Here is a 26,159-nt window from a genome sequence, read left to right as displayed (position 1 = left end):
CTCATAGCCCTGATGAGGCTTGTGCGATATACGCTAAGTCATGGAGGCTTGAGCGTCGTATTACGAACTGCGACCCTGAGTGGTCTATGCATTTACTTGAGTTGAACAGATAGGTGTTTGCCTACTTACCAGACCATCAGTGGTTCTGACCCCGTTTAATGGGGATTTCAGGTGTTGAACCTACGTGGCGATATGCGGAGCAAGGCGGCATCAAGTTCCAGGGTTTCTCTAGACAGAGTTGTACTGCTTCCTTTTTATTGAACCTACACTGCTTTCCTAAGCAGTAGTGTTGTAATAAACATATGTTTTCGATAAAATGGAACACTTTGGTGGTCAATGAGTTGCTTGGCCACATACCTGCAACGTGCTCGGAGTTTTCTAAAACTGACGACTCATTATCGTCTTATTCCGCTGCTAAAAGCTTTTCTAAGTTCCGCTGCAATGAAAAAAAAAAAAAAAAAGAAATTCATGAAAATTTTAACTTAGCTTTGTTTTGGAAATCCGGGGCGTTACAGAATTGGTATCAGAGCATGAGTCTGAGAAACCTGGTTCAAGATCCGTCATGGTACCGATATCGCACTGTAAGTATATGTTTTTATACTTTTGTTCTGATCTGGGTGCATCTTTGTATAGATGGCAACTCATGACTCGCGTGGATATTGCTATCGCTGCAAGGTCATGCACGATGAGTGGATATGCCCGTATGAAGTCCAAGACTGCCAATACTGTGGCGAAGATGGGCATTCCGCCAACGAATGCCAAAGGAAATATACCGCCGATATGGGTCGGCGGGCTTCAAAGGGTCTCAGGGATGAGACTTCGCGTGTCAGTGGACCGCATCACTCTAGTGTTGGGCGCAACCATACCCCAACATCTTTTGATGAATTACCAAGGCTGAGGGATTTTGATTTGAACTTCCCTGCAGAAGTCTATCACTCGCCAAGCTACCATCCGGCATCACATATGCCGAGCTTAAATGGCAGGAACAAAAGAGGAGATTCTTTCTGTTCGCCAATCCTTATTCCAGACTCCCAGAGTCTTGATCTTGCTAACTGGGAAAGTGGACTGGAGTCTCTCATATATCCCCAGTATTCGCTTGCTAGTGCGGAAGTGCCGCCCAAGCCGAAGCTAGTAGTGCCTGCACCAAGGCCATGTGGCAATAGATGGACCTTTTGGAGTTCGTCTTCATCAAAGAAATCCAAGTCTTAAAGAGACTGGTGATGTTTTGGAGTCAGTAGACTCATGTATATAGTTTCTCATTGCCTAAAGTCTGCCAGTGCGGCATGACGTTTTGTTTAAGGCAATGCTTGTGTAAATGTGATGTATATTAAGTAAATAAAGCTTTTACTTCCTCATATACATCGAGAAACTAAAAACAAGTGCTTGTGTGTGCATAGATAAATGGCTCCTACGACGAGGAGAACCATACCAAGCGAGGAGTCTCATACGCAAGGATTCCTGTTAGAGACACTCAACAACCTGGTTACCGCCATCCGTGAAACGAGGCCAGAACCAGTCGCACCACGAAACGAGCACCTGGGAGGAGTAACTTATGAGAAGTTCCTCAAGCTTGACCCGCCAGTTTTCATTGGCAGAGCCGATCCTGAGCTCGCGGAGAGTTGGATCGAAGAGACGGAACGTGCCTTCTTAGTACTGGGAGTACCAGAGGAAAAGAAAACCAATTTTGGCACGTATCGGCTGAAAGACAACGCACGGAAGTGGTGGGATACCACTAAGATTATCCAGTTCTCGGAAGTTGAAGTCATTCCTTGGACTGACTTCCGGAGAGCTTTCATGGATAATTACTTTCCATTACACTCCAGGAACAAGAAGAAGATGGAGTTTCTGGAATTGGAGCAGGGTGGCATGAATCTGATTGACTATACCACCAAATTTCAAAATCTTGAACGGTACTGCTCCCGGTTATTTGAGACCGACCAAGAAAGGGCCGACAAGTACATCAATGGACTGCGAGAAGGGCTAAGGTCACGGGTTATCACCAGCATGCCCCAAACGTTTCAAACGGCTGTGGCAGCAGCTTCAAAAATACAAGTGGATTGGGAGCGATCAAAAGTGATCATAGCAAAAAGGCCCATAGTTGATGGTGGGAACAAGAAGAGAATGTTTCCAAGTGGCCAGGGTTCACGACAACCCTTTCAGAAGAAAAGGTTCCAAGGTGGGAACAACACTCAACAAGTTGTAAGGCCAAGGCAGAACATGGCTCCAAACAACCTGCAGTTCAACCCAAACTGCCCAAAATGCCATGTTAATCACGCAAGAGGACCATGTCCACGTGACACAGGTGGATGCTTCTACTGTGGCAAAGTGGGCCACATTGCAAGACAATGCAGGAAGAAGCTTATTGATGAGCAGAGGAGGAATGCCGGATCTGCCGGACCCTCTCAACAAGTACCACAACGAACACAAGTCCAACGACCCCCACCTAGAGTAGAACAAAGGCCTGCTGCAGGTCGTGTATATGCTGTAACGACTGAACAAGTCGAAAATGGTGACCTGATTGAAGGCACCGTACCTGTTAATGGACATGCAGCTTACGTCTTGTTTGATTGTGGTGCTACTCATACGTTTATCTCTGACGATTTCACCGAACAACTCCACGCTTCGGTGCAACCGATTGATAAAATGATCGAAGTATATAACCCGTTGGGTTCACGCACCAAATGTATTCGGTGTGTGAAAAATTTGGATATTGAGATAGCAGGGCAACACTTGCCTACTGATGCCATCCTGATCGATATGATACAGTACGATGTCATTCTGGGAATGAATTGGTTGGCTCAGAATAATGCCAAGATTCTGTGCCGCGAGGGCAGAGTGATTCTATCTCGACCCGGATTACCTAAGATGGAATACCGGTTATCCAAACCAGTTCCACAAAAAAGGCTCATATCAGCACTTAAGGTACAAAAATACCTTAGGAAGGGTGGTGTGGCCTTCCTGTTGAGTCTCTCGGTGGAAAAATCCAACGACCAACCCCTTGAGAGTTTGGAAGTAGTGCGGGAGTTTCCCGATGTGTTTCCTGAGGAATTGCCAGGACTTCCGCCACTTCGTGAGGTTGAATTTGGAATTCAATCCTTACCTGGAACAGCGCCGATATCCAAAGCCCCGTATCGAATGGCGCCAGCTGAACTCAGTGAGTTGAAGTGTCAGTTGGAAGAACTGATGGAACAAGGGTTCATCCGACCAAGTATGTCACCATGGGGAGCCCCGGTACTATTTGTAAAGAAGAAGGATGGATCCCTTCGGTTATGCATCGATTATCGGATGCTTAACCAGGCAACCATTAAAAATAAGTACCCATTGCCTCGGATTGAGGACTTATTCGATCAGCTCAGAACAGCGAGAGTGTTCTCCAAGATCGACCTCAGGTCTGGATACCATCAGCTTAGAGTAAAGGAAGAGGATATACCCAAGACAGCCTTCAGAACGAGATACGGCCATTATGAGTTCGTAGTAATGCCCTTCGGACTCACTAATGCGCCTGCTGCCTTTATGGATCTAATGAACCGGATATTCAGACCATATTTGGATAGCTTTGTCATCGTCTTTATTGATGACATTCTCGTATATTCTGAGAACAAGGAACAACACGTGGAGCACTTGAAAATCGTCTTGAAAACCCTTCAAGATAACCAACTCTATGCTAAGTTTTCAAAATGTGAATTCTGGCTAGATAAAGTGATGTTCCTTGGTCATGTGATCTCAAAAGATGGAATCGCAGTGGATCCTGCGAAGGTGGAAGCTGTGATGGACTGGAAGCAGCCAGAAAATATCACTGAGGTTCGTAGCTTCCTTGGACTTGCCGGATATTATCGGAAGTTCATACAAGACTTCTCCCGAATCGCCGTACCGATGACGAAATTACTTAAAAAGGGAGCCAAGTTTGAATGGACTGACCAGTGTAAGGAGTGCTTTGAGGTTCTCAAACAGAGGCTTACCACTGCCCCTGTCCTTACCTTACCTTCTGGTCAGGGAGGCTTCGTGGCATATACCGATGCCTCAGGAACAGGTCTGGGTTGTGTGTTGATGCAGCATGGCAAAGTAATCGCCTATGCATCACGACAGTTGAGGGTCCATGAGAAAAACTATCCAACCCACGATCTGGAGCTTGCCGCGGTAGTATTCGCGCTTAAAATCTGGCGACACTACCTGTATGGAGAGAAATTTGAGGTCATGTCGGACCATAAAAGCCTAAAATACCTCTTTTCTCAAAAAGAACTCAATATGCGGCAACGGCGATGGCTGGAATTCCTCAAAGATTATGAATTCACGCTTTCCTATCACCCTGGAAAGGCGAATGTTGTAGCAGATGCCCTTAGTCGCAAGACTGTTGGCACTCTGGCCAGCCTAACCGGACAATGGAAGTTGATGGAGGATTTCGTCAAGTGGAAGCCATTTTTGGCTGATTCAGGTAGAATCCAAATGTCATGTTTGACGATCCACATTGAGTTCCTCGATCGCATCGTAGCCGAACAGTTCAAGGATCCCCAGTACTTGGAATTAAAAGCTCGTGCTGAAAAAGATGATACTTTCTTTCATTTGAAAGAAGATGGAGGAATATGGATGGAAGAGAGAATTTGGGTTCCAAATAACCCTGAGCTAAGACAAGAAGTACTCCAGGAGGCCCATAGTAGCAAATATACTATCCACCCTGGGGGTACGAAGATGTTCCGAGATTTGCAGAGAAAGTACTGGTGGAAGGGTATGAAGCGTGATGTGGCTACGTTTGTCTCGAAGTGTTTGATCTGCCAGCAAGTTAAGATCGAACATCAGCGACCTGGTGGAAAGATGCAACGGATCGAGATTCCAGAATGGAAATGGGAAGGCATTACGATGGATTTCATCGTTGGATTGCCTCGATCCAGGAGACAACATGACTCAATATGGGTGATCGTGGACAGACTCACCAAGTCTGCTCACTTCCTGCCAATCAACACTCGATACTCAACTGAACGATTGGCAGAGATCTACATTCGGGAAAACGTTAGACTCCATGGAGTGCCGATTTCGATCATATCCGATCGTGACCCGAAGTTCACCTCTCACTTTTGGGAGCAGCTTCAGAGAGCCCTGGGGACGAAACTCAAGTTCAGTACAACATTCCATCCCCAAACAGATGGGCAATCAGAACGAACCATACAGACTCTTGAAGATATGCTAAGAGCCTGTATGCTGGAATGGAAAGGTGATTGGGATTCCCACCTAGCGTTGGCTGAATTTGCTTATAATAATAGCCACCACGCTAGCATTGGGATGGCGCCGTATGAAGCCTTGTATGGACGACCCTGTAGATCACCGATCCATTGGGGTGAAGTGGGTGAGCGAACCTTGGACTCGCCCATTGTGTTACAGCATTACACTGAGCAGGTCCACATGATCAGAAAGAAGCTACTGGCTGCTCAGAGTCGACAGAAGAGCTACGCCGATCAGCGGCGTAGGGAACTCGCTTTTGCGGTTGGAGATAAGGTTTTTATCAAGGTCTCCCCAACCAAGAGTGTGTTTCGTTTCGGAAAGAAGGGGAAGCTCAGCCCCAGATTCGTTGGTCCCTTCGAGGTTTTGAGCCGGATAGGAGAGACCGCCTACAGAGTAGCATTGCCACCGCAGTATACACAGATACACAATGTATTTCATGTGTCAATGCTTAGAAAATACGTTCACGACCCTTCCCACGTCATCCAACATGAATATATTGACATCCAGGAGGATATGACGGTGGAAGAAAGGCCAATAGAGATCATGGACCGACGGGAGCAAGTGCTAAGGACAAAGGTCATTCCACTTGTCAAAGTAAGATGGCAACATCACGGAGTCGATGATTGCACTTGGGAGCCCGAATCGGATATGCGGGATAAATATCCTGAACTCTTCACCTTGTACTCTTAGCTGAATTTCGCGGACGAAATTCCTTTAAGGGGGTAATGATGTAAGACCCGCAATTTTTCAGAAAATATCTGAATAAAATTCATGAGGCATTTACCGGTAAAAATAGCATTTCTTCTCAGAATGCGAAACGAATCAATTCCTGCGAGCCAGTTATACTTAGGATATTCGTCGAATCGCGAATATATGCTCAAACACTCGGGAAGCCATAACTTCCTAACTAAACGAAATCAATAGATTCGTACGAGCCAACTTTCTTAGTTACGTCAATACGAAGAAAATGGCGTACTCAGAGTTTTTCGGAAAAAATTGCCGGAAACCCGAAATTCTTGCGGGACCCACGGAAATATTGGTGGGACCCACAGAAATATTCCTCAGAAAATATCTGGTGGGACCCACAAAAATATTCCATGGAATATCCAAGTGGGCCCCACACCAAGGAACCTCTTGGAATTAAAAAGAAGCCAAGGGGGTAGTTTGGGCATGAGAAAACCCAAGAGGAGGTGGGCTTGGGCTATAAATAGCCCTCCCCACTCTCTCTCTTCTCATAAAAATCGACCCCCCCTCTCTCTCTTGCCTTCTCTCTCTCTCCTAAACCTCCCCTACCTAGCCTAGCCCACCTGAGCCCACCTGACCTGGTCTGAGCCTGCCTGACTTAGCCTGAGCCTGCCTGACCTGGTCCTAACCCACCTGACCTGGGTCTGAACCCACTTGACCTGGTCCAAACCCAGTTGACTTGACTTGAACCTAGTTGGGTTTAAAGTCAAAGTCAAAGTCCTTTTTGGTCCAGATTCCGGTTTGGATTTCTGAACCCAGACTTAGCCTACTTGAGCTGAGTTCGAACCTACTGAACCCAGTTGACTTGGATTGAACCCTGTTAGGTTCAAACCACTTAGGTTGAGTAGCTTGACCTGCTCTACCTCTTTCTCAACTAAGTCAGCTTCATCTGACTTAGTCTGACCTCTCGAAGGAAGGCTCGAAGCCAAAGAAGCAACCCGGAGCCGTTTCTTCCACGATTTGAAGTAAGTTCGCTTCATTAAACCATCTCTCTCAAGTATTTGATTGTTTGTATATAGAATATACTTTCTGAAGTAGTATCTTGCTTTAGTTCTTGGTTGAGCCCTCTAGGACACTTCGGTGTTCACGCGCTCGCCTCGTAACTATCGTCGGATATATATGTTCGAATACGCAGTATATGCGTTCTTCAAAATAGTATCTCACCCTAGTTCTTGGTTGAGCCCTCTAGGACACTTCGGTGTTCACTCGCTCGCCTCGTAACTATCGTTGGATACAGATCTAGGTGTATATCTGCTGATACTGCCGACGCGTCTTATATCGCACAGGCCATGTAATTTACCTTTGCCGTCGCGTCGTATGATGCCAAGGCTCCCTGCTTTCTGTACTTCCGATTACTGCACTTCCGATTATGCATTTACTTACGCCGTCGCGTCGAACGATGCCAAGGCTCCTGCTTTCTGCAATGTATTTACTTACGCCGTCGCGTCGAACGATGCCAAGGCTTCTGCTTTGTTATATATGTAGAATATTTCGTTCAGTTACACACCCTGAACAATAGTATATGCATTTCCTTTACGCCGCCGCTGTATAAAGCACAGGCTTCTGCTTATATTACATATATGGCGCGTAAGTGAGCGTTCAAACGGAGATCAACTCCAAAATCGCCCATGCGATTCCCTTACCGCTCCTCGTACAAGATTCTGCTTGACGAATGAAGCCCCTATTGGAAAGGCTTCGCCTTTTGGCAAAATGCTCTTTACGTAAAGACTAAATCAATTACGTATGGCCTAGCTATGGCCCAAGGTTCCTGCAACCTTGATGGATGCAAAGTACGCACAACGGTGCGCATCCATTTCCCGAGTTAAGCGTAGCGATTTCCCACCAAAGAGGGGAGATGCCGCTGAAACGGATAAAAGAAACGCACGCTTTCTCCGTAAAAGAGAGGAAGTGCTGCTGAAATTCCTGAAGGAGCTAAGAATGGCTCAGAAAGAACGTAGCAGAAGTGCTACCCAGTTATAGAATGCCTTCTACGATGTAGAAAGGTTCGTCGCACCACTGCCGGTAGAGCAGAGAAGGTGTTGACAGAATGGTTGGCAGAAGAGCTGCCGAAACCAGTTAAGTGGCACAATGATGCCCTTTGTTGGAACGATGTCAGAATGACTCGTCTCCCTGACACCTGCAAGGGCATCATACTTGTAAGAGCCGTTGCGCCAAAGTAGTGGTAGCGCCTTGACGAGGTCCTGAGCCCGTTGCGTAAAAATACGCCGAGTAGCCGATCCGTAGAGATCGAGTCATGTGCATGCTCATTGAGAATTATCAGACAACCAGACTCGTAAGGGCCGCTGAGCCGGAGTGTGTTGTTTCCACCGAAAGAGGTGAAGTGCTCGTCAAAGCCGAAGTGCCGAGAGCAGAGTTAAGCATGCATATGAATACAACTTTTGTTCCACGGTGAAAACCGTGTGGTTGATTGGGGTCGGGTACATACTTCTCAAAGGCTGCCCTATAGGCATGCAATGTTCGTCAAGTAATTGTAAGACCGGCAGGCCCCTTTCAGAATTTCTCACCGAGGAAGACGGTGATGGCGCAGCCTTGAGTGACATATATTTCACCCGAACCTGATAGAGTTCATTGATGGCCTTCGTCACTCAGAGGTATGGAGGTCGTGGTTATCCTTAAATATCTAAGGATTGAACCCAACTACTGCAGTAGCAGAATGCATTCGGATACCTAGTAAGGATCTCTTCCGGTATGCTGTACCGTCCTACTAGGGGGATGGGGTCAACAGGCCTCTGGGGTATCTAAAATACATAGAATAATCAACCCCCAGATCGTCGCGTTGTCGCCCAGATATGAGTCCCCTAAGCCCAGGGGGAGGTGCAATTATCGAAACAAAGCATTAGCTTAGGTACAGCGCTACTTTGAATGTATGAGTGGATGACATTGTTGAGTCAGTCCTGCATAACCTTTGTGAAGGTGTCATGGTCGGTATACTACTGGACCGATTGGGAAAGAACCCCATTGATATCCGTACGACTAAGTGAAGCTCGGAGAGCTGTCCTTAGATTCGTAGGATACGGATGTGCCAAGCATAAAGGCTTGAGCTAGACATCTATTCGTGACTCTGAGGAAGTCAAGGCTAAGTCGTAGAGACTTGAGAGGTTATTCTAACTCACAGCCCTGAAGAGGCTTATGCGAAGTCATGACGACTTGCGTGGATGTTCAACTCATAGCCCTGATGAGGCTTGTGCGATATACGCTAAGTCATGGAGGCTTGAGCGTCGTATTACGAACTGCGACCCTGAGTGGTCTATGCATTTACTTGAGTTGAACAGATAGGTGTTTGCCTACTTACCAGACCATCAGTGGTTCTGACCCCGTTTAATGGGGATTTCAGGTGTTGAACCTGCGTGGCGATATGCGGAGCAAGGCGGCATCAAGTTCCAGGGTTTCTCTAGACAGAGTTGTACTGCTTCCTTTTTATTGAACCTACACTGCTTTCCTAAGCAGTAGTGTTGTAATAAACATATGTTTTCGATAAAATGGAACACTTTGGTGGTCAATGAGTTGCTTGGCCACATACCTGCAACGTGCTCGGAGTTTTCTAAAACTGACGACTCATTATCGTCTTATTCCGCTGCTAAAAGCTTTTCTAAGTTCCGCTGCAATGAAAAAAAAAAAAAAAAAAAGAAATTCATGAAAATTTTAACTTAGCTTTGTTTTGGAAATCCGGGGCGTTACACTCTGAGACTAGGCCATGGGTTAGATTTAGATGGTGCATTCATTTATGTGAATCCATTGGCATTCATAAACGATAGGACGAACTCGGTCTGGATTCAAGTGGGTCCGGCATCCTACTCTGTCCTTGAGGGACCTTTTACCAGACTGGCTTTTGAGAAAGCTACGATTCCGAGTCGACCAGACGTTTGCTGCATGGATTGTCAAAGTTGGGCCGCATTTAAAAAATGTGACGCCTCTTTTTCTAGTCTTTTGGCTACGATGAAACAAACATTTAGCGGCGTTTTCTTGTCAAGGAATAGGGTTCTGCGGCACTTCTTTAGTGGATTCCTCTGCGGCGGAAACTAAATGGGACCCACATGAGAACAGTTTTTCGAGAAAAATGAGAGTTAAGTGTGTAAAATGACACACCCGTCGAGGCATTTTTCCATACGCCATGTTTGTTTTGGCATTGTAAGTTCTGCAGAAACGCACGCCCATCGATGCATTTTTTGCGAAAAAACTTGAATTTTCCATGACACACAAACACCCCCTTAAACATCACAGTTAAAATTGTCATGTTGGCATCGGTGAGTCTCAGTTTTTTTTTTGTTACCTTTTCTTTCTTATTTTTAATAAGCAAGATGGGGTTAGGCCGACTCCACCCGTTACACTACATACCATTGGGTTTTGAACTTGCAACGTTCCATCACATGGTGACTTGCACTAACAGCTCCTACCAAACAAGCAGAGCCCCCGTTGGTTACCTTTTATTAATCCTTTCATACTTCTCTCAATTAAATTGAACTGGCAAGAGCTTTTAAAAATCGATGCCTATTTTTGTATGATAGATCATTCCCATCCATGAAAATGGAACAAACAGGTCTTTGAAATATAAAAAACATTATTTTTTGACAAAATATTATTATGTAATATATACAAATTGGGGTCTCAGGTTCATGGCGTTATCCCTCAACTTGCTCATCAAACAGCAAAAAAAAATAAAAAGAAAAAGACAATTCTCCCTCAATCAACACAGCTTATTTGTCTCTTCTGGTTCATTTTTTATGTTTGTAAATGTAGCTATGAGAAACTCAAAGTTAACCAAGCAATGGGTCAAGTCAATCTAGATGATGGGTTCAGGGCTAGTCAAACTCTTCCTATTTATTTCTTGTCCTAAGTAAGATTATGTTAAGACATTGCCAAAATACATATTTGCTCCTAATTAAGTGAGTCATTAGTAGCCAAAGCTGTGTTGTTGGTAGGAGCTGTCAGTGCATGTCTCCTTGTAGTGGGAAGTTGCAGGTTCAAAACCCAATGGTAGGTTGAATAACTGATGGGGTCTGCCAAACCCCACCTTGCCTTTCAAAAAAAAGAAGTGAGAGCCATTAGTCTCTTAGCCTAGTTGATCATGTCTCATTAATTTATAACCTTAGGGAGACTGGTCATGCCCTTCAACGGACAAGATGGCGTGGATGCCAATTCCTTGGGTGGTAAGTCATGGATACAAATATAGTAAGTAGCAAGTCATGGAGACGTGGATTGGTATCCCCAAAGGGTTTTGTGTAATGGAAGGGCCCTTGGCTGCTAGGCGGGTGGTTAGAGTTTCTCACAAATGTCAGCCCCTTGCATTATGAAGGGTAAGGGTATCATGCCTTTAGCTCGTGCCGAAGCAAGACGACTCCCTAAAGACAAGGTGTGTCTCAGGGGGTTTACACCGTGGTATCAACGGCTGAATGTGCGATATGCATAGCCAGCGCAGGGTCTGATTTCGCAGGTGGTTTCAACATTCCTCATAAAAAAAAGACTTCTTGATGTTTAATAGAGTCTTCCTTTTATATATATATAGTTAGTTAGTTAGTTAGTTAGTTAGTGGAGATGTGCATACAATATATACATAGTTAGTTAGTTAGTTAGTGGGGATGTGCATACAATATTAATGAGTTGAAATGAGCAATATCTCATAGCTCGTGTTATTTTATGTGAATCTTTATAGATATGATCTACATGGTCTATTTGGTTGGGATCAAATTTTTTGTTTCATGGGAATCCAGTTTATGCAAGTGTTTTTTTTTGGTGATTCAAAAATCAATGGTCACAAATGCTCAATTTTTTCATAGCTTAAAAAAAGTTTCTTTTGTTGAAAAAATGTGATCGATATAAAACTCGGTTGTTAGAAAAAGAACACCGTGGATTATCATGGGTTGTAGATTTTGGACCTTCTTATAGTTGGACGGTCCCTCTTCCTATATATAGAGCACCTACTCCCATCTAGTAAAAGGTTTGGGTTTTCCAAATCTTGTAGTTTTTTTTTTTGTTGATAAGACCTTATAAATGTGATCTATATGCATTTTTAAACAGAAAACAAGTTTTAGATCATGCGATTGTAATCATTGTATAGGTTTTTTAAGACCTTAAAAAAATCAACGGCCTAAAATGTAGCAAAGTTTCATGATTTAAAAAATCTTATTTTATGTCCAAAAACATGATCCGGACATGATTCTTATCAAATAACTATGTTGAACACGGAGTCCGATTGAGAAGATACTACATCTATGATTTTACTATGTGTGTAGGTAATCCCGAAGCAGCTTAGCATTACTTTATATATATATATATAGGAAGATGGATCCGTGCTAAACCGCATGCTAAATGGGTTTTTGGGCTTCTTCGGTGCTTTTTATGCAGTTTTAGCTCTATAAATGTGTTGGGCATGGTGGATTTACTAAGGATCCACACCTGGAATAATGTTTGGAGCCTAAAAATTTTACAAAGATTTTGGACCGTTGTTTTTTTGAACCTTATAAAAACCCACCCATATATTGGAATCAAATGCTTCAAGAGCTGATCCCTATAAATCAAGTACATAGATCACATTACGGTCAGAATTTAAAAGTAAAATGAAAAAAAGGACAAAAAAACCCATTTAGCATGTGGTTTAGCAACAAATGAGTTTAGCACAAACTCATTAATATATATATATATATAACCTTGGTTCCATTCGCAGGTAGATCATAGATCAACCACCAATGGGGTAAAATTCTGAGGTCAAGACTTTCGCCCTCGCGCCTATGCTGGGCTTTGGCTTAAGTAATTCTTGTTTGATTAAATTTCACAATTTATCCCCTACTGTTTGGTGCACTGAAATCTATTGTCAAACAACCGAGGCATAGAAAGTAAGGTCGTAGCTCTAGATCATAGGGTTTTATTGTTGTTGTAACTTGCAATTAATGGGAAAAAATCACAATCACATTAGAAACGGTTGAAGGCATACATGTATACATTATGTTTACACTTTAAAGTGATAATTTCCTACTAAAATTCTAATATATGATACAAAAGGGCAGCCTTTAATTTTGCTCCCAATACATCACTAAGCCATGCCTGCGTATGTCAAATCAACCTCTTTCACTTTCTTACTAATATTATATTTCCATGCCTCTCTCTCTATTTGGTAGATTTTTTTTTCTATAAACTTGAGTAAGGCCCTGTTTGGAAGCTGTCAGTATGTGGCAGGAATGGAAATTTTTGTGTGTATATTGTTGGGGTTAAAACGGATGTACTGGGTCTCCCCACGAGTGTGAATTGATGGAAACAATACGACGATGACACTGGTAGAAAAATAAACCAAAACAAACCAGTAGCGAAAATAAAAACAGCACACAACGATTTACGTGGTTCTCTCTCAACTGAGGTACGTCCACAACGACCAATAGGTCAACAACTTTTACTATCTTCAAACAAAGATTACAGAGTGGCCAAAAGGCATAAGCCTTACAAATACACAAGGTGTAACGAAATGAACAAGAGGATATACCTCACTGAGGAACAAAGAACGAATGATCTGAAGAATCAGCTTGACAAAGTTGTCCTGAAAGAAGTATCGTAGCACTTCTTGCTTTTTGTTCCCTCCGCACCTTTTCGGTGCCCTAAAAGTGTTTCTCACACTCTCTCCCTAATGTTCTGCCTTTTTTGCTCTCTTCCGCTGCTTTTGTTCTCTCATCCATCCCCTAAATAGAGGACGAGACTCGCATTAAATGTGGAAGACTAAACGTCCTGCATAACTTACGATGTGCCTGAAGTGCCTTATCACAAATCGCTATCCAGTGATAACCACAATTCGTCATCCAGCTGAAGCACATAATGTTAACCACAAATCGCTATGCAGCTGAAGGCACTCACCACAAATTGCCATCGACAACTCGCTGAACCTCAAACTCTGAACAACTAAAGCATCATTCAGCTGAGAGGACTTCTACAAATCACTATCCAACGAATACTCCAAATCGTCCTCGAAAAGATCAAGCATCGTGCTTAGAATTATGCAGCGATACTGAATGTGCATCGAACCAATGGATCCCACAAAGGAGGAAACCGCAACAATTCTCCCCCTTCCCGACTTATGTGGAAGCTTCTTCCATTCCTGCTAGGAATCGACACTTCTCATGCTTGTCCTTGGTCAGCATATCTGATGTATTGTCATCAGTATGCACTTTCTCTAGTTGCAGCAATTTTTTATTCAAGACATATCGAATCCAGTGGTATCAAACATTAATATGTTTCGATCTTGAATGAAACGAGAAATTCTTACTCAAATGAATAGGACTTTGACTATCACAATGAAGAACATACTCTTCTTGCTTCAAGCCCAACTCTTGCAAGAATTTCTTCACCCACAACAATTCTTTACTGGCTTCTATAATGGCAATGAACTCAACTTCTATAGTGGAGAGAGCTAGACATTTCTGTAATTTCGACTGCCATACAACTGCTCCCCTGCAAAAGTAATCAAATACCCAGAAGTAGACTTTCTACTGTCTACATCACCAGCCATATCAGAATCTGTGAATCTATCAAGAATGGGTTCACCCTTTCCAAAACACAGACTCATCTTTAATGTGCCCTGAAGATACCTTAGAATCCATTTCACTGCTGCCCAATGTTCTTTCCCTGAATTTGACAGAAATCGACTAACAACTCCAACAGCATGAGCTATGTCTGGTCGAGTACAGACCATAGCATACATCAACGAACCTACTGCCGAAGCATAGGGAATTTTCTGCATCTTTGTTCCTTCTTCATCATTTGTAGGACATTGTCTTGAGCTAAGTTTGAAATGGCCTGCAAGTGGACAATTAACAGGCTTTGCTTTGTCCATGTTGAACCTCTCAAGAACCTTTCTGATATACTTTTCTTAAGATAACCATATCATCTCATGTGATCTGTCATGAACGATTCTCATCCCAAGAATCTGCTTTGCTGGACCTAAATCCTTCATGGCAAATGTCTCACTTAGCTCCAACTTTAACTTGCTAATCTTGCTGATGTCTTGGCTCACAATCAGTATATCATCCATATAAAGCAAGAGAATGATAAAATTACCATCTGGAAATTTCTTCACAAACACACAATGGTCTGTGGAGGTTCTTGAGTATCCATGCTCATTCATAAAGAAATCAAATTTCTTATACCACTGCCTTGGTCTTGCTTCAATCCATACAAGCTCTTCTTCAACTTGCAAACTAGGTGCTTTTTACCCTTGTCAATGAAACTCTTAGGTTGCTCCATATAAATTTCTTCTTCCAAGTCACCATATAGAAATGCAGTCTTCACATCAAGCTGTTCAACTTCCAAATTCATGCTTGCAGCTATATCGAGCACAGTTCAGATGGAGGGCATCTTCACAAGTGGTGAGAAGATCTCATCAAAGTCAACTCTTTTCTTCTGAGCAAAACCTTTCACAACAAGACGTGCCTTGTATCTAGGTTGAGAGTTGTTTTCATCAGTCTTCTACTTGAAGACCCATTTGTTCTTTAACACCTTCTTCCCTTTAGTTGTCTTTACCAGATCAAAGGTGTGATTCGCATGCAATGAATCCATTTCTTCTTTCATTGCCTTAAACCACTCAGACTTGTTTTCATCCTCCAAAACTTCTTCAAAAGTTTCTGGCTCACCTTGATCTGTAATCATCACATACTCATTTGATGAGTATTTTCTGGATGACTGTTTTTCTCTAGTGGATCTCCTTATCGGAGTCTGAGGAAGTGACTCTTGGGGTGTTGGCTCCCCCTCAATTTCTGACTCAACACTTCCTTCCTTTGCATCATTGCGAGGAGGTGGAATCTCCTCCACGAAATCATGAACAGTTGGCGCATCTAGGGGATCTAAATCAATAAGATCACCTGTACTGGACTTTGATGGCTCAGACTCACCAATGTCTTCAATGGTCTAATCTTCCAATAAGACAACATCTTGACTTCTGACCACCTTTTTATCAATAGGGTCATACAGTCTGTAGCCAAATTCTTCATGTCCATAGCCAATGAATATGCATTGCTTGACTTTTGGATCAAGCTTGGACCTCTCTTCCTTCGGAATGTGAATAAATGCTCTACAGCCGAACACTCTTAAGTGTCCATAGAAAGGTTCTTTTCCTATCCAAACTTTCTCTGGAACATCTCCCTTCAAGGGAATAAAAGGAGACAAGTTGATAAGATCAATTGTTGTCCTCATTGTCTCACCCCAGAAAGATCTTGGCAATTTAGAGTGTGACAGCAAACATCTGACTCTCTTAAGAATGATGTGCTTCATCCTCTCAGCAACCCCATTCTGTTGAGGTGTCATCCTTATAGTTCTTTCATGCTTGATGCCATGATTGGTGCAATACTGATTAAATGGCCCAATGTATTTGCCACCATTATCCGAGCGAACACACTTCAACTGCCTGCCAGTTTCTTATTTAGCCATGGCCTGAAAGTGCTTGAATACATCTAGAACTTGGTCTTTAGTCCTCAGTGTATAAGCCCAGACTTTCCTAGAGTGATCATCAATGAAAGTCATAAAGTACAATGCACCACCAAGTGTCTTGACCTTTAAAGGTCCACACACATCAGAATGTACAAGATTTAGAACATGAGATTTTCTAGATGCAATGCATCTATGGAAAGAAACTCTATTTTGTTTACCATGGAAGCAATGAACACAAGGTTCCAAAGATGTACCTGCTGCACCTGTCAGGAACTCTTTCTTAACTACGACTTGCAGCCCCTTCTTGCTCATATGCCCAAGCCTTCTATGCCATAATTTTGTGGACGAGCCAGTCTCCACAACATTCACAACACTCTTCCAGATCTTCGCTTACAAAGTGTAAAGGGAACGAGCCTTTGTTCCTCTGGCTATCACCAATGAGCCTTTGGTTAGCTTCCACCTTCCATCACTTTAGGTGTTGTTATAGCCCTCATCATCTAACTTTCCAGCAGAGATCAGATTCAGTCGGATGTCTGGTACATGCCTCACATTTTTCAGCAACAACTTACAGCCAACACTTGTTTCCAAGCAAATGTCGTCCACGCCAACAATCTTTGACACATCTTCATTTCCCATTCAGACATTACCGAAATCACCTTGTGAGTAGGAAGTGAAGAAATCAACCCGTGAGGTAACATGAAATGAAGCTCCAGAGTCAATCACCCAATCGGTCTCCTGATCGATCAAATTTATGCTAGTGCCATCACAGACAACCATGAGCTCTCCATCTGTGACTGTGGCACCTTATTTTTCTTCTGAGCTCTTCTCTCTGTTCTACTCCTTAAGCTTGAGCTTCCTGCACTGTCGCTTCATATGCCCCTTCTTGTGGCAATAATAATACTCGACGTCTTTCTTTGAGCTCGAGTGTGAGTGGCCTCTGGATTTGCCATGGTAGTGCAAAGCCCTGCTCTTACTTCTGCTTCTCCCCCTGTTTTCAATCACAAGCGCCTTTGAGGTAGAAGGACCTAATGACTTTCTCCAGGACTCTTCATTCAACAGACTGCTGGTAACTTTGCTCATCGTTACCATTCCATCAGGTGCAGAGTTACTGACTGTGACCACCAAGGTTTCCCAACTCTCAGGAAGGGAAATAAGAGCAACAAAGTTTGTAACTCATCATCAAAAGTGATTTTCATTGTGGCCAACTGATTTACAATGCTTTTGATCTCATTCAAATGCTCTGCAATAGAGCCGCCCTCTTTATACTTGAGGTTCACAAGCTTTCGAAATAGAAAGGCCTTATTCACTGCTGGCTTTCTATCATAAAGGCTCTCTAGTTTGGTTCAAAGACCATGCGTCAAAGTTTCTATGGATACATGATGAAAGACACTATCATCTATCCATTGTCGAATGAAACTGATCGCCTTTCGGTCTAGTTTTTTTCATTCGACATCTTTCATCTCTTCTTGTTTGCCTCTCACACCGTCTATGGGTCCATCCAAATCTTTATAACCCAAGAGGTCTTCTATTTTAGTTTTCTATGCCATCCAGTTTGTGCCATTCAAACTGATCATACGCCCAATGTTATTCTCCATGACTTCACACACAAATATACTAACCAAATCTCTGATACCATGTGTTGGGGTTAAAATGGATGTACCGGGTCTCCCCACAAGTGTGAATTGATGAAAAAAATACGATGATGATAGTGGTAGAAAAATAAACCAAAACAAACTAGCTGCAAAAATAAAAATAGCACACAACGATTTATGTGGTTCCCTCTCAACTGAGGTATGTCCACGACGACCAATAGGTCAACAACTTCCACTATCTTCAAATAAAGATTACAAAGTGGCCAAAAGGCATAAGCCTTACAAACACACAAGGTGTAACGAAATGAACAAGAGGATATGCCTCACTGAGGAACAAAGAACGAATGATTTGAAGAACTAGCTTGACGAAGCTGTCTTGAAAGAAGTGTCGCAACACTTCTTGTTTTTTTTTTCCTCCGCACCCTTTCGGTGCCCTAAAAGTGTTTCTCACACTCTCTCCCTAATATTCTGCCTCTTTTGCTCTCTCCCATTGCTTTTGCTCTCTCATCCATCCCTTAAATAGAAGACAAGACTCACATTAAATGCGGAAGACTAAATATCTTGCATAACTTACGATGCGCCTTATCACAAATCGCTATCCAGCGATACCACAAATCGCTATCCAACGATAACCACAAATCGTCATCCGACTGAAACACATAACGCTAACCACAAATCGCTATGCAACTGAAGGCACTCACCACAAATCGTCATCGACAACTCGCTGAACCTCAAACTCTGAACAGTTGAATAGTCATTTAGCTGAGAGGACTTCTACAAATCGCTATCCAGCAAATACTCCAAATCATCTTCGAAAAGATCAAGCATCGTGCTTGAAATTCTGCAGTGATACTGAATGTGCATCGAACCAATGGATCCCACAAAGGAGGGAAACCCAACATATATCTCATCAAAGGGTGTTATTCTATAATATCTGCCCAACAGGTCTCCCGCTAACTCGAGTGAGCATTCAAATATTTGTCCCACATTCGTTCGTGAAGGTACTCTTAATGGATTGAATGCCATATCAACTGGTGTCCCATTTTGCAAATAAGACATATCCGGTCTAGGCAATTTTTTTGAAATGAAACTTTTTTTCCTATGACTTCCGACTACTTTATCGCCCACTTTGATTTTACGGGAGATTTACCACTTCCACATGTGCATCTGTTTGGAATGCAACTAAAAAGTTGGAAATAATACTGAAAGAACGTTAGGAAGGTTGTTGAAGCAGTCACCTGTGTGAGATCTGGTGTAGTATTTGGTAACTACCACCTCATGTAAGTGGGATGTAAAATGTGGAATTGGATGTGTCAAATACCATCTCACTTGCATCATTTCTTACAACTCCATCCATCACCAACAATTCTGGTGTTGGTATTCCCACTCTGGCTACTTCTGACAACTAGTTTCCAAACATCGCCTAAATCTATGAAACCCATCCGTTTGGATGGGCAAAATTTCATGTTTATGCATCCGCACAAATATACGTGTGGTGTTGTAGTTTCAGTTTGGGTTACAAACTCTGTAGCGCATGTACAAGAGAGAGAGAGAGAGAGAGAGAGAGAGAGAGAGAGAGAGAGAGAACATTCACCATTCAACATTACCAAAATACATCCAACAAAATATTGGATGGGAGAGACAAAAGAGAAACATAAGAGCAAAACAGCCACAATCTAGATGGCGATTGTACATAGTTCAGAGTACAAGTCGATCAGCCCCTCCCCCCTACTATGTAATTTAAGAGCCAGATACACATCAGACATGACCCATTGTCGAAGCCTTCCGAAATCGAATTTGATGCCCCTGAAGAAGATGTCGTTTCTTTCAGTCCATATGACCCACCATGCTGAAAGCAACCAAACCCGCCACAGTAATCTCCATTTTTTTTGTGTCGTACAATCCTGGGACCAAGCAAGAGGTCCCGAATAACGGAGCACGGACGAGTTTGAACAAGTGGCGCACCCCAAGTTTGAAAAAATAAGTCTAAAATGACCGAGCAGAGCCAAAATAGGTGAGTCGTGTCCTCTACAACCTTCTCGTAAAGAACACACATGCTTGGAAATTGAATCCCTCGTTTCCTGACATTAATTTGGGTTTGAACACGATCCGCCACAAGTCATGCCAAAGCTTTTGCCCTTGGAGCTGGCTCCTTACCCCACATACAATCACTGGGAAACCAGTTCATCCCGGATGGCAACAAGGAATGGTAAACTTGCTTAATGGAGAACCTATCTCCGCTCGCCATGGCCCAGTGAAGCCATGTCATGCCATGGACAGGCCTAAAATCTCTGCCACTGAAGGATCGAAGTGTCTTCCGCCACTCTAGCCAGAGGGACGAATGACACACTGAACTGGGCGTGGAAAGAAGGGATTCATGTAGACTACCATATTTTTGCCTAACAATCATAGCCCAAGAAGATTGAGATGTAGAAGCTTCCCAAGCCCACTTCAAGACTAAAACGATGCTCCTCTTTCTCATAGTTGGAATCTCTAAGCCACCTTGGTGCCTCGGAAGCACGATCTGTTGACAAGAAACAAGCAGGTACTTTTTGTGCGACACATTCCCAGACCAAAGGAAGTGCGAAAGCAAACGATTGATCGTCTGCTCTATTGTCGTCGGTATAATAGACATGCTCATTCGAAACTCTGGTAATCGGGCTAAAACATGGCGAATGAGCATCACTCGTCCCACAAAAGATAAATATTGAGCCTTCCAAGCCTGCAATCTTCCTTGCACCCGCTCTATGGTAGACATCCAAGTAGAAGTTCCCGCTGATTGTAGAGAGTGCAACGATGGACCCAAGAAATTGACAGGAAGTCGGATATTGGGCAGTTGAAGATCCTTGCAGCAGCCGATTGGAGAAGAGGGTCAGCATTGAGTAAGACCAGAGCGCACTTACTCTCGTTCAGGCGAAGGTCTGAAATTGCAGCAAAGACTTTAATAATGAAGTACAACCTAGACATTTGATTAACATTCGCATGTCCAAATATTAAAGTATCGTCTGCATATTGAATTGTGTGACCAACAAAACCAGGAATGCCCAAGGATTCCAAGAAGCCTGTTTCTTCTGCCCTTTTCATGAGAATAGGTAAACCATCTACCGCGATATTAAAAATGATAGGTGCTAGAGGACAACCCTGTCGTACACCTCTAGCCAACTTGAATTCTTCCCCTCTCATTCCATTGATGCAAACTGATGATACGGATTTTGTGACCAACTCCTTAACCCATGCTATAAATCGGCTGCCAAGCTTCATATTTGTTAGAGATTCAATCAGAAAATCCCATGCCATTCTGTCATAAGTCTTGTGAAAATCCAATTTTAGCATGAAGTGCGGTGATCCAGTCGACTGTAAAGAGTGAAGAAGCTCAGTTGCACAAATAAAGGATCCTTGCAAACTTCGACCTGGAATAAAAGCACCCTGGTTCGGACAAAACAAGTTGATCAATGACAGCGCGCAACCGATTAGCCAACACCTTAGATATAATGCGATACAGAGCACCCATCACCGAAATCGGCCTAAAGTTGGATATGTCTGATGCCCCTTGCCTCTTAGAAATCAAAGAGATGACTGCCACATAATATGGTTTAGGCAGCCTCGCATTACGATAGAATTCATCGAACAAGTGGAGCAGGTAAGTTTTTACAGTTGACCAAAATGCTTTAAAGAAGTCAATGTGAAAACCATTAAGGCCTGGTGCCTTCCATCCCGATAGTTCGCTAATAGCATTCGAAATCTCCACTTCAGTGAATCTAACCTGCAAAGAAACAAATTGGTTTGCCGCCAACTGCTTATAGCCCATATCGCCGATGACCCCCCTGACGCCTAAGTCGGCCGAATACAACCTGGAGAAATAAGAAGTAATAGCTGGCAGGCAATTGTGCAGACCAAACTGGCATCCATCGATCTCGATCGAGAGTATACAGTTCTTACTGTATTTATTTGATGCGTTCATATGAAAAAATTGTGTATTATCATCGCTATTAGCCAACCATGCAACTCTAGCCCTCAACTTCCATCTAAGCTCATCTCGTGCTCTCCATTCTGCAACGAGAGTAGAGAGTACGACGATACGCTCCTGCAATTGAAGCACTTGACCCTTCGGTACACCAACAAGATCGACCTAACGTTGGGCCAAATCGGAGAGCTCAGCTTCCCACTGGCCGATGAACCTAAACTTGTTCAGGTTATTAAAACTTAGCCATTCCTTAATACGTTTTCGAAGACGAAGAAGCTTAACATGGATGCGGATGGCCACCCAAGATCCCGTAGCAGGTTGAGCCCACGATTGACCTACCAACTGCTGAAAGTCTGGCACCCGAAGCCACCATTCATCAAAGAAGAACCTACGACATGCCTTGAAGCCTGCGCCCCACGAAACAGTCATTTGTCCATGATCGGACATGGTCCATGGCAGCAGACAAGCAGTGACATCTGGAACTGCGTGAAATAGTTCTGGGAGAGAAAAACGCGATCAAGTATCCGCAAGCAAGGGCGAGACCTCATATTTGACCACGAGAATTGCTCCCCTACAAGAGAGAGAGAGAGAGATCTAAAATGGTTTACAATTTAAGTACTTGATTGCCAAATTATTCGAGATCTAAAATGGTTTACAATTTAAGTATTTGATTGCCAAATTATTCTAATGGCTGGTTGACATGGTGAGTTGATTCACTTTCTGGGAAGCATATTGATTTTGTCAGTTATCAAGTTTGAACTGAAAAGTTTACTTCAACGATAGGGTCGCGAGATCGAAACTCAGAGGAATTGACAGGGGCCTGCACAAGATTTGAATTGCTTATCCGGTTCGGGCGTCAGGTGTACGGGGGACATAAAAACAATGAAAATATCAGATACAATATAATTGCACCAACATTAAGCACCTGATCACCCTCCATCTTGAGGATAGCCTGTCAGTTGTGGGGCCCAGGGCCTGATGGAGGGCAGTCAAGTGCATAATGCACAAATTTTGTGACATGTGATTGCACCCGATCAGAATCTACAAAATAGGGTGGTTGTGTCTTAATCTTTGAGGGTCTTATATCGCAGTGGGCCGAGCCCATTAAGCGACCTGGTCTTCGATACGGGTTTTATTGTCATTAGAAAATAAAGTTTAGATTAAAATATTGTTAAATTGTAAAATAGATGCCGTCATTATCCTAAAGAATTAAACATTAAAATTTTTTAAATATTTTCTAAATAGTCACTTTTTAAGCGCACAATGGTGAAATTTGTCCTTAGCGACCTGTTCCAGCACACAGAGACAAGGTCCTACCCCAGAACTACCCAACAATTAAGCGCACACTCTATCCTACTGAGAAAGTGGAAACTCACTATGACACTTTAGTGATTGGATGTCATCCAAGAAAGTTTGCTCACAAAAAAACCAGGACCGTTTTATGGGACAATATTTGCTATCCCTCGTGGGTAAGGAACCCCTCAGTGAAAAACTGTAATATTTTTATTATTTTTTGCACATTTGACACGATCTACATGTTTAGTTTAGTAGAAAAGGACCTTTGAAACATGTTATTATAACATGCATGTGAGATTTTTTCAGTGTTAAAAAATCAACGGCCTACAATGTACCAAACTTTCAACCTTCAAAAAATAATATTTTTACATAAAAAAATATGATCTAAGTGTTCATTCTTACGAATTCGACCATGTTGAATACATTTGCTCAAACCAACCTTCTCCTGTGAGTTCCAATTAGAGGGTCAAATGCTTTCCCCATCTTATATTGCCCTTCGTAATGATGCATCTACTCATTCAGGAATCATGTCAGCCTTTTACATTAATGTTAGATCGTGGTTGTTTTTACTTTAAGCTTACGACATTGTATGTAAGGGTGTCAATAGGTCGGCTTTGGTTCGACCTAGGTGGAACCAAACTTGGATCAGATTTTTGGGTAGGATACCGGGTCTAGACCCAGGTCTAATCGAGCCTACTATAAGATAAATCATACCTAGATCCAATAAGAACTACATGAACCAGACCCAGATCATACCTGATAAAATAATAATTTTTTATCATTTTTACATTGAAAATTTATGGTCTTAATCAAAGCTTGAGTCAAGCTTGGGTCTGGTATAAAATTTCACAAACTATACTCGGGTCCATATATTAATCGGTTCTTCAAGTCGGGACATGATTCTTAATCGGGTATTCTTTTTTGTCACCAAACCCGAACCCTATAGGGTTTGGTCGAAGTAAACCCAACCCGTTGACACCCCTAATTATATAGAGTCAAACATATTACTTTTCCCTAACAATTATGAGGGTGTGCTTGAGTGCCGAGATCTTGTAATATCGTGTATTAAATTTAGAGATATTTGAGGTTTTGGCTAAGTGCCATAAAAAAATCGATAAATCCTCGATTTTAGGTAGCGTCAATTGAGTTTGGGTTTGACCCATGGGTCATTGATAAGACCTAAATGAGCCAAACAAGATATGATAAAAACTTTTATTTTTGACCTTTAAAATCAAGCAAAATTTGAGCAAAATTCAAGTTATACATCATTAGATGTACCTCAAAATGTTGAATTCAACTATATTTTATTTTTTTGAACTCAGGCTATGGTCTGCTCGAAAATCATATTTTTTAAAAAAGGGTCTGTCTCGATGGGACCGGCTCCAGATTGGATCAAACTAAATCCAATCTGTATGATCCAAGTTAATATGGATTTGAACTCAATCCAAAACCCATATTAATTAGGATCTGATCCAGTTCAAGATCCATATAAATATTGGATATGAATTTGCATCTTGGATCTGGACCCAGATCTAAAATCTAGGTCCAACGAAATTAAAGCTTTCAATTCGGTATAAAGGTTTAATTTAAGGAAATTTAAGGTTAAAAGACTCCAAGATGGATAAGGCACTCTATGAAATTTTCTAGATATTTATTAATTATTAATTAATTAATTAATTCCAAATTTTAGTTATATATGGTAGTTACCAAATAGTGAGGTCTCTAAAAGAGTCCCTTTGATTGCTTTAAAAAAAAATTACTTTTCAATAGGGATGAGTTGGGGTCGCTACAGGTTTGGTATCAGAGTCGACCATAAAATATTATATTTTAATCATTTTTGTGTACCAGAATTTTCTTTTGATAATCAAGCCATACCAAATTTTATCAGAAAGTCATGACTTGTATTCTAGAGCAGTCTCCATCACTAGTAAGGGCTACCTGGTATTTTTTTTTACTAATATCAATTTATTTAAATTTCATATGATAGACTGTGAGAATGGCTTAATTTAATTCCTTTTTATGTGAATTAGGAATTTGATGTGAATATGCAATTATGATTGTTGAGGGGATCAATCCTAAGGGGGTAGGTTTGATAAGGGTGCAAATTTTTTAACTATTTTTCATGTTTTAGATGTATACCCGCTCCCGAGCTTTGACTTCTGGTGCTCCCGCTGATTGACAGGAGCAAAGGGACTTCATGTTGAATGCCCTGAACACCTTGACAATGATAGTGACCACATACGTCCAGGCACAGGTGGCGCAACAGATCATGTGTGTCTATCTTGCCGAGGTCACTCCAAACCCCACCGTGGTGATGTTCAAGAAGTTTCTTAGGTTGAATCTCCAACCTTCTCAGTGAAGGCCGACCCAGAGGCAGTTGAGAGTTGGGTTGAGGAGACTAAAAGGGCGTTTTGTATCCTGCCTGTGCCTGAGGATAGGCAGACTAATTTTGGCATGTTCCAATTGAAGGGTGATGCCAAGAAATTGTGGGACACCCTGTGATGAGTGAAATACGACAGAGTGGAGGTAATTCCTTGAGTGACTTTCAATGAGAATTTCTTAGATGCTTAGTTCCCTGCTTATGCACGAGAACGTATGTAGCAATATTTTTTGGGGTTTGTTCAGGGGAACATGAGTTTGGTGAACTATACCACCAAATTCAGGAGTTTGGAGCGCTACTACTTGAACCTTTTTACTAATGATAAGGCAAGGGCAACGAAGTATGTTCGTGGGCTGAAAGACGAACTCCAGGTTCGTGTGATGACGAGTTGTCCTACTATATTCAGTGATGTGATCAAGTCTGCATCCATCTTGAATGAGGAGTGGAAGAGGTTCAAGGATGAATCACAGAAGAGTGGGGGGTAACCAGGGCATCACCAGTGGCGAAGCGAGGAAGAACCCACCTGTGGGTGGCAGGGGGTAAGGTA

At 42.5% G+C, this 26,159-nt stretch overlaps 1 protein-coding gene across 1 annotated transcript in view; it reads right to left on the bottom strand.

The window, feature by feature from the left end:
• The window catches only part of LOC149829696 (actin-interacting protein 1-2-like), a 73,604-nt gene extending 49,889 nt beyond the window's left edge, over positions 1–23,715 (bottom strand). Inside the window, exon 1 of the mRNA XM_090015257.1 lies at positions 23,672–23,715. Coding sequence (XP_089871383.1) covers positions 23,672–23,715 — 44 coding nt within the window. The remainder of the gene's footprint in view (positions 1–23,671) is intronic.
• Between the last annotated feature and the right edge of the window lie 2,444 nt (positions 23,716–26,159).

The sequence above is a fragment of the Nuphar pumila genome, chromosome 8 (genome assembly GCF_984573655.1).
Source record: "Nuphar pumila chromosome 8, dmNupPumi1.hap1.1, whole genome shotgun sequence".
In the NCBI taxonomy this organism is placed as follows: Eukaryota; Viridiplantae; Streptophyta; class Magnoliopsida; order Nymphaeales; family Nymphaeaceae; genus Nuphar; species Nuphar pumila.
Note: the sequence above shows the minus strand (reverse complement) of the source record. Positions and strands in the feature narration are given on the sequence as shown.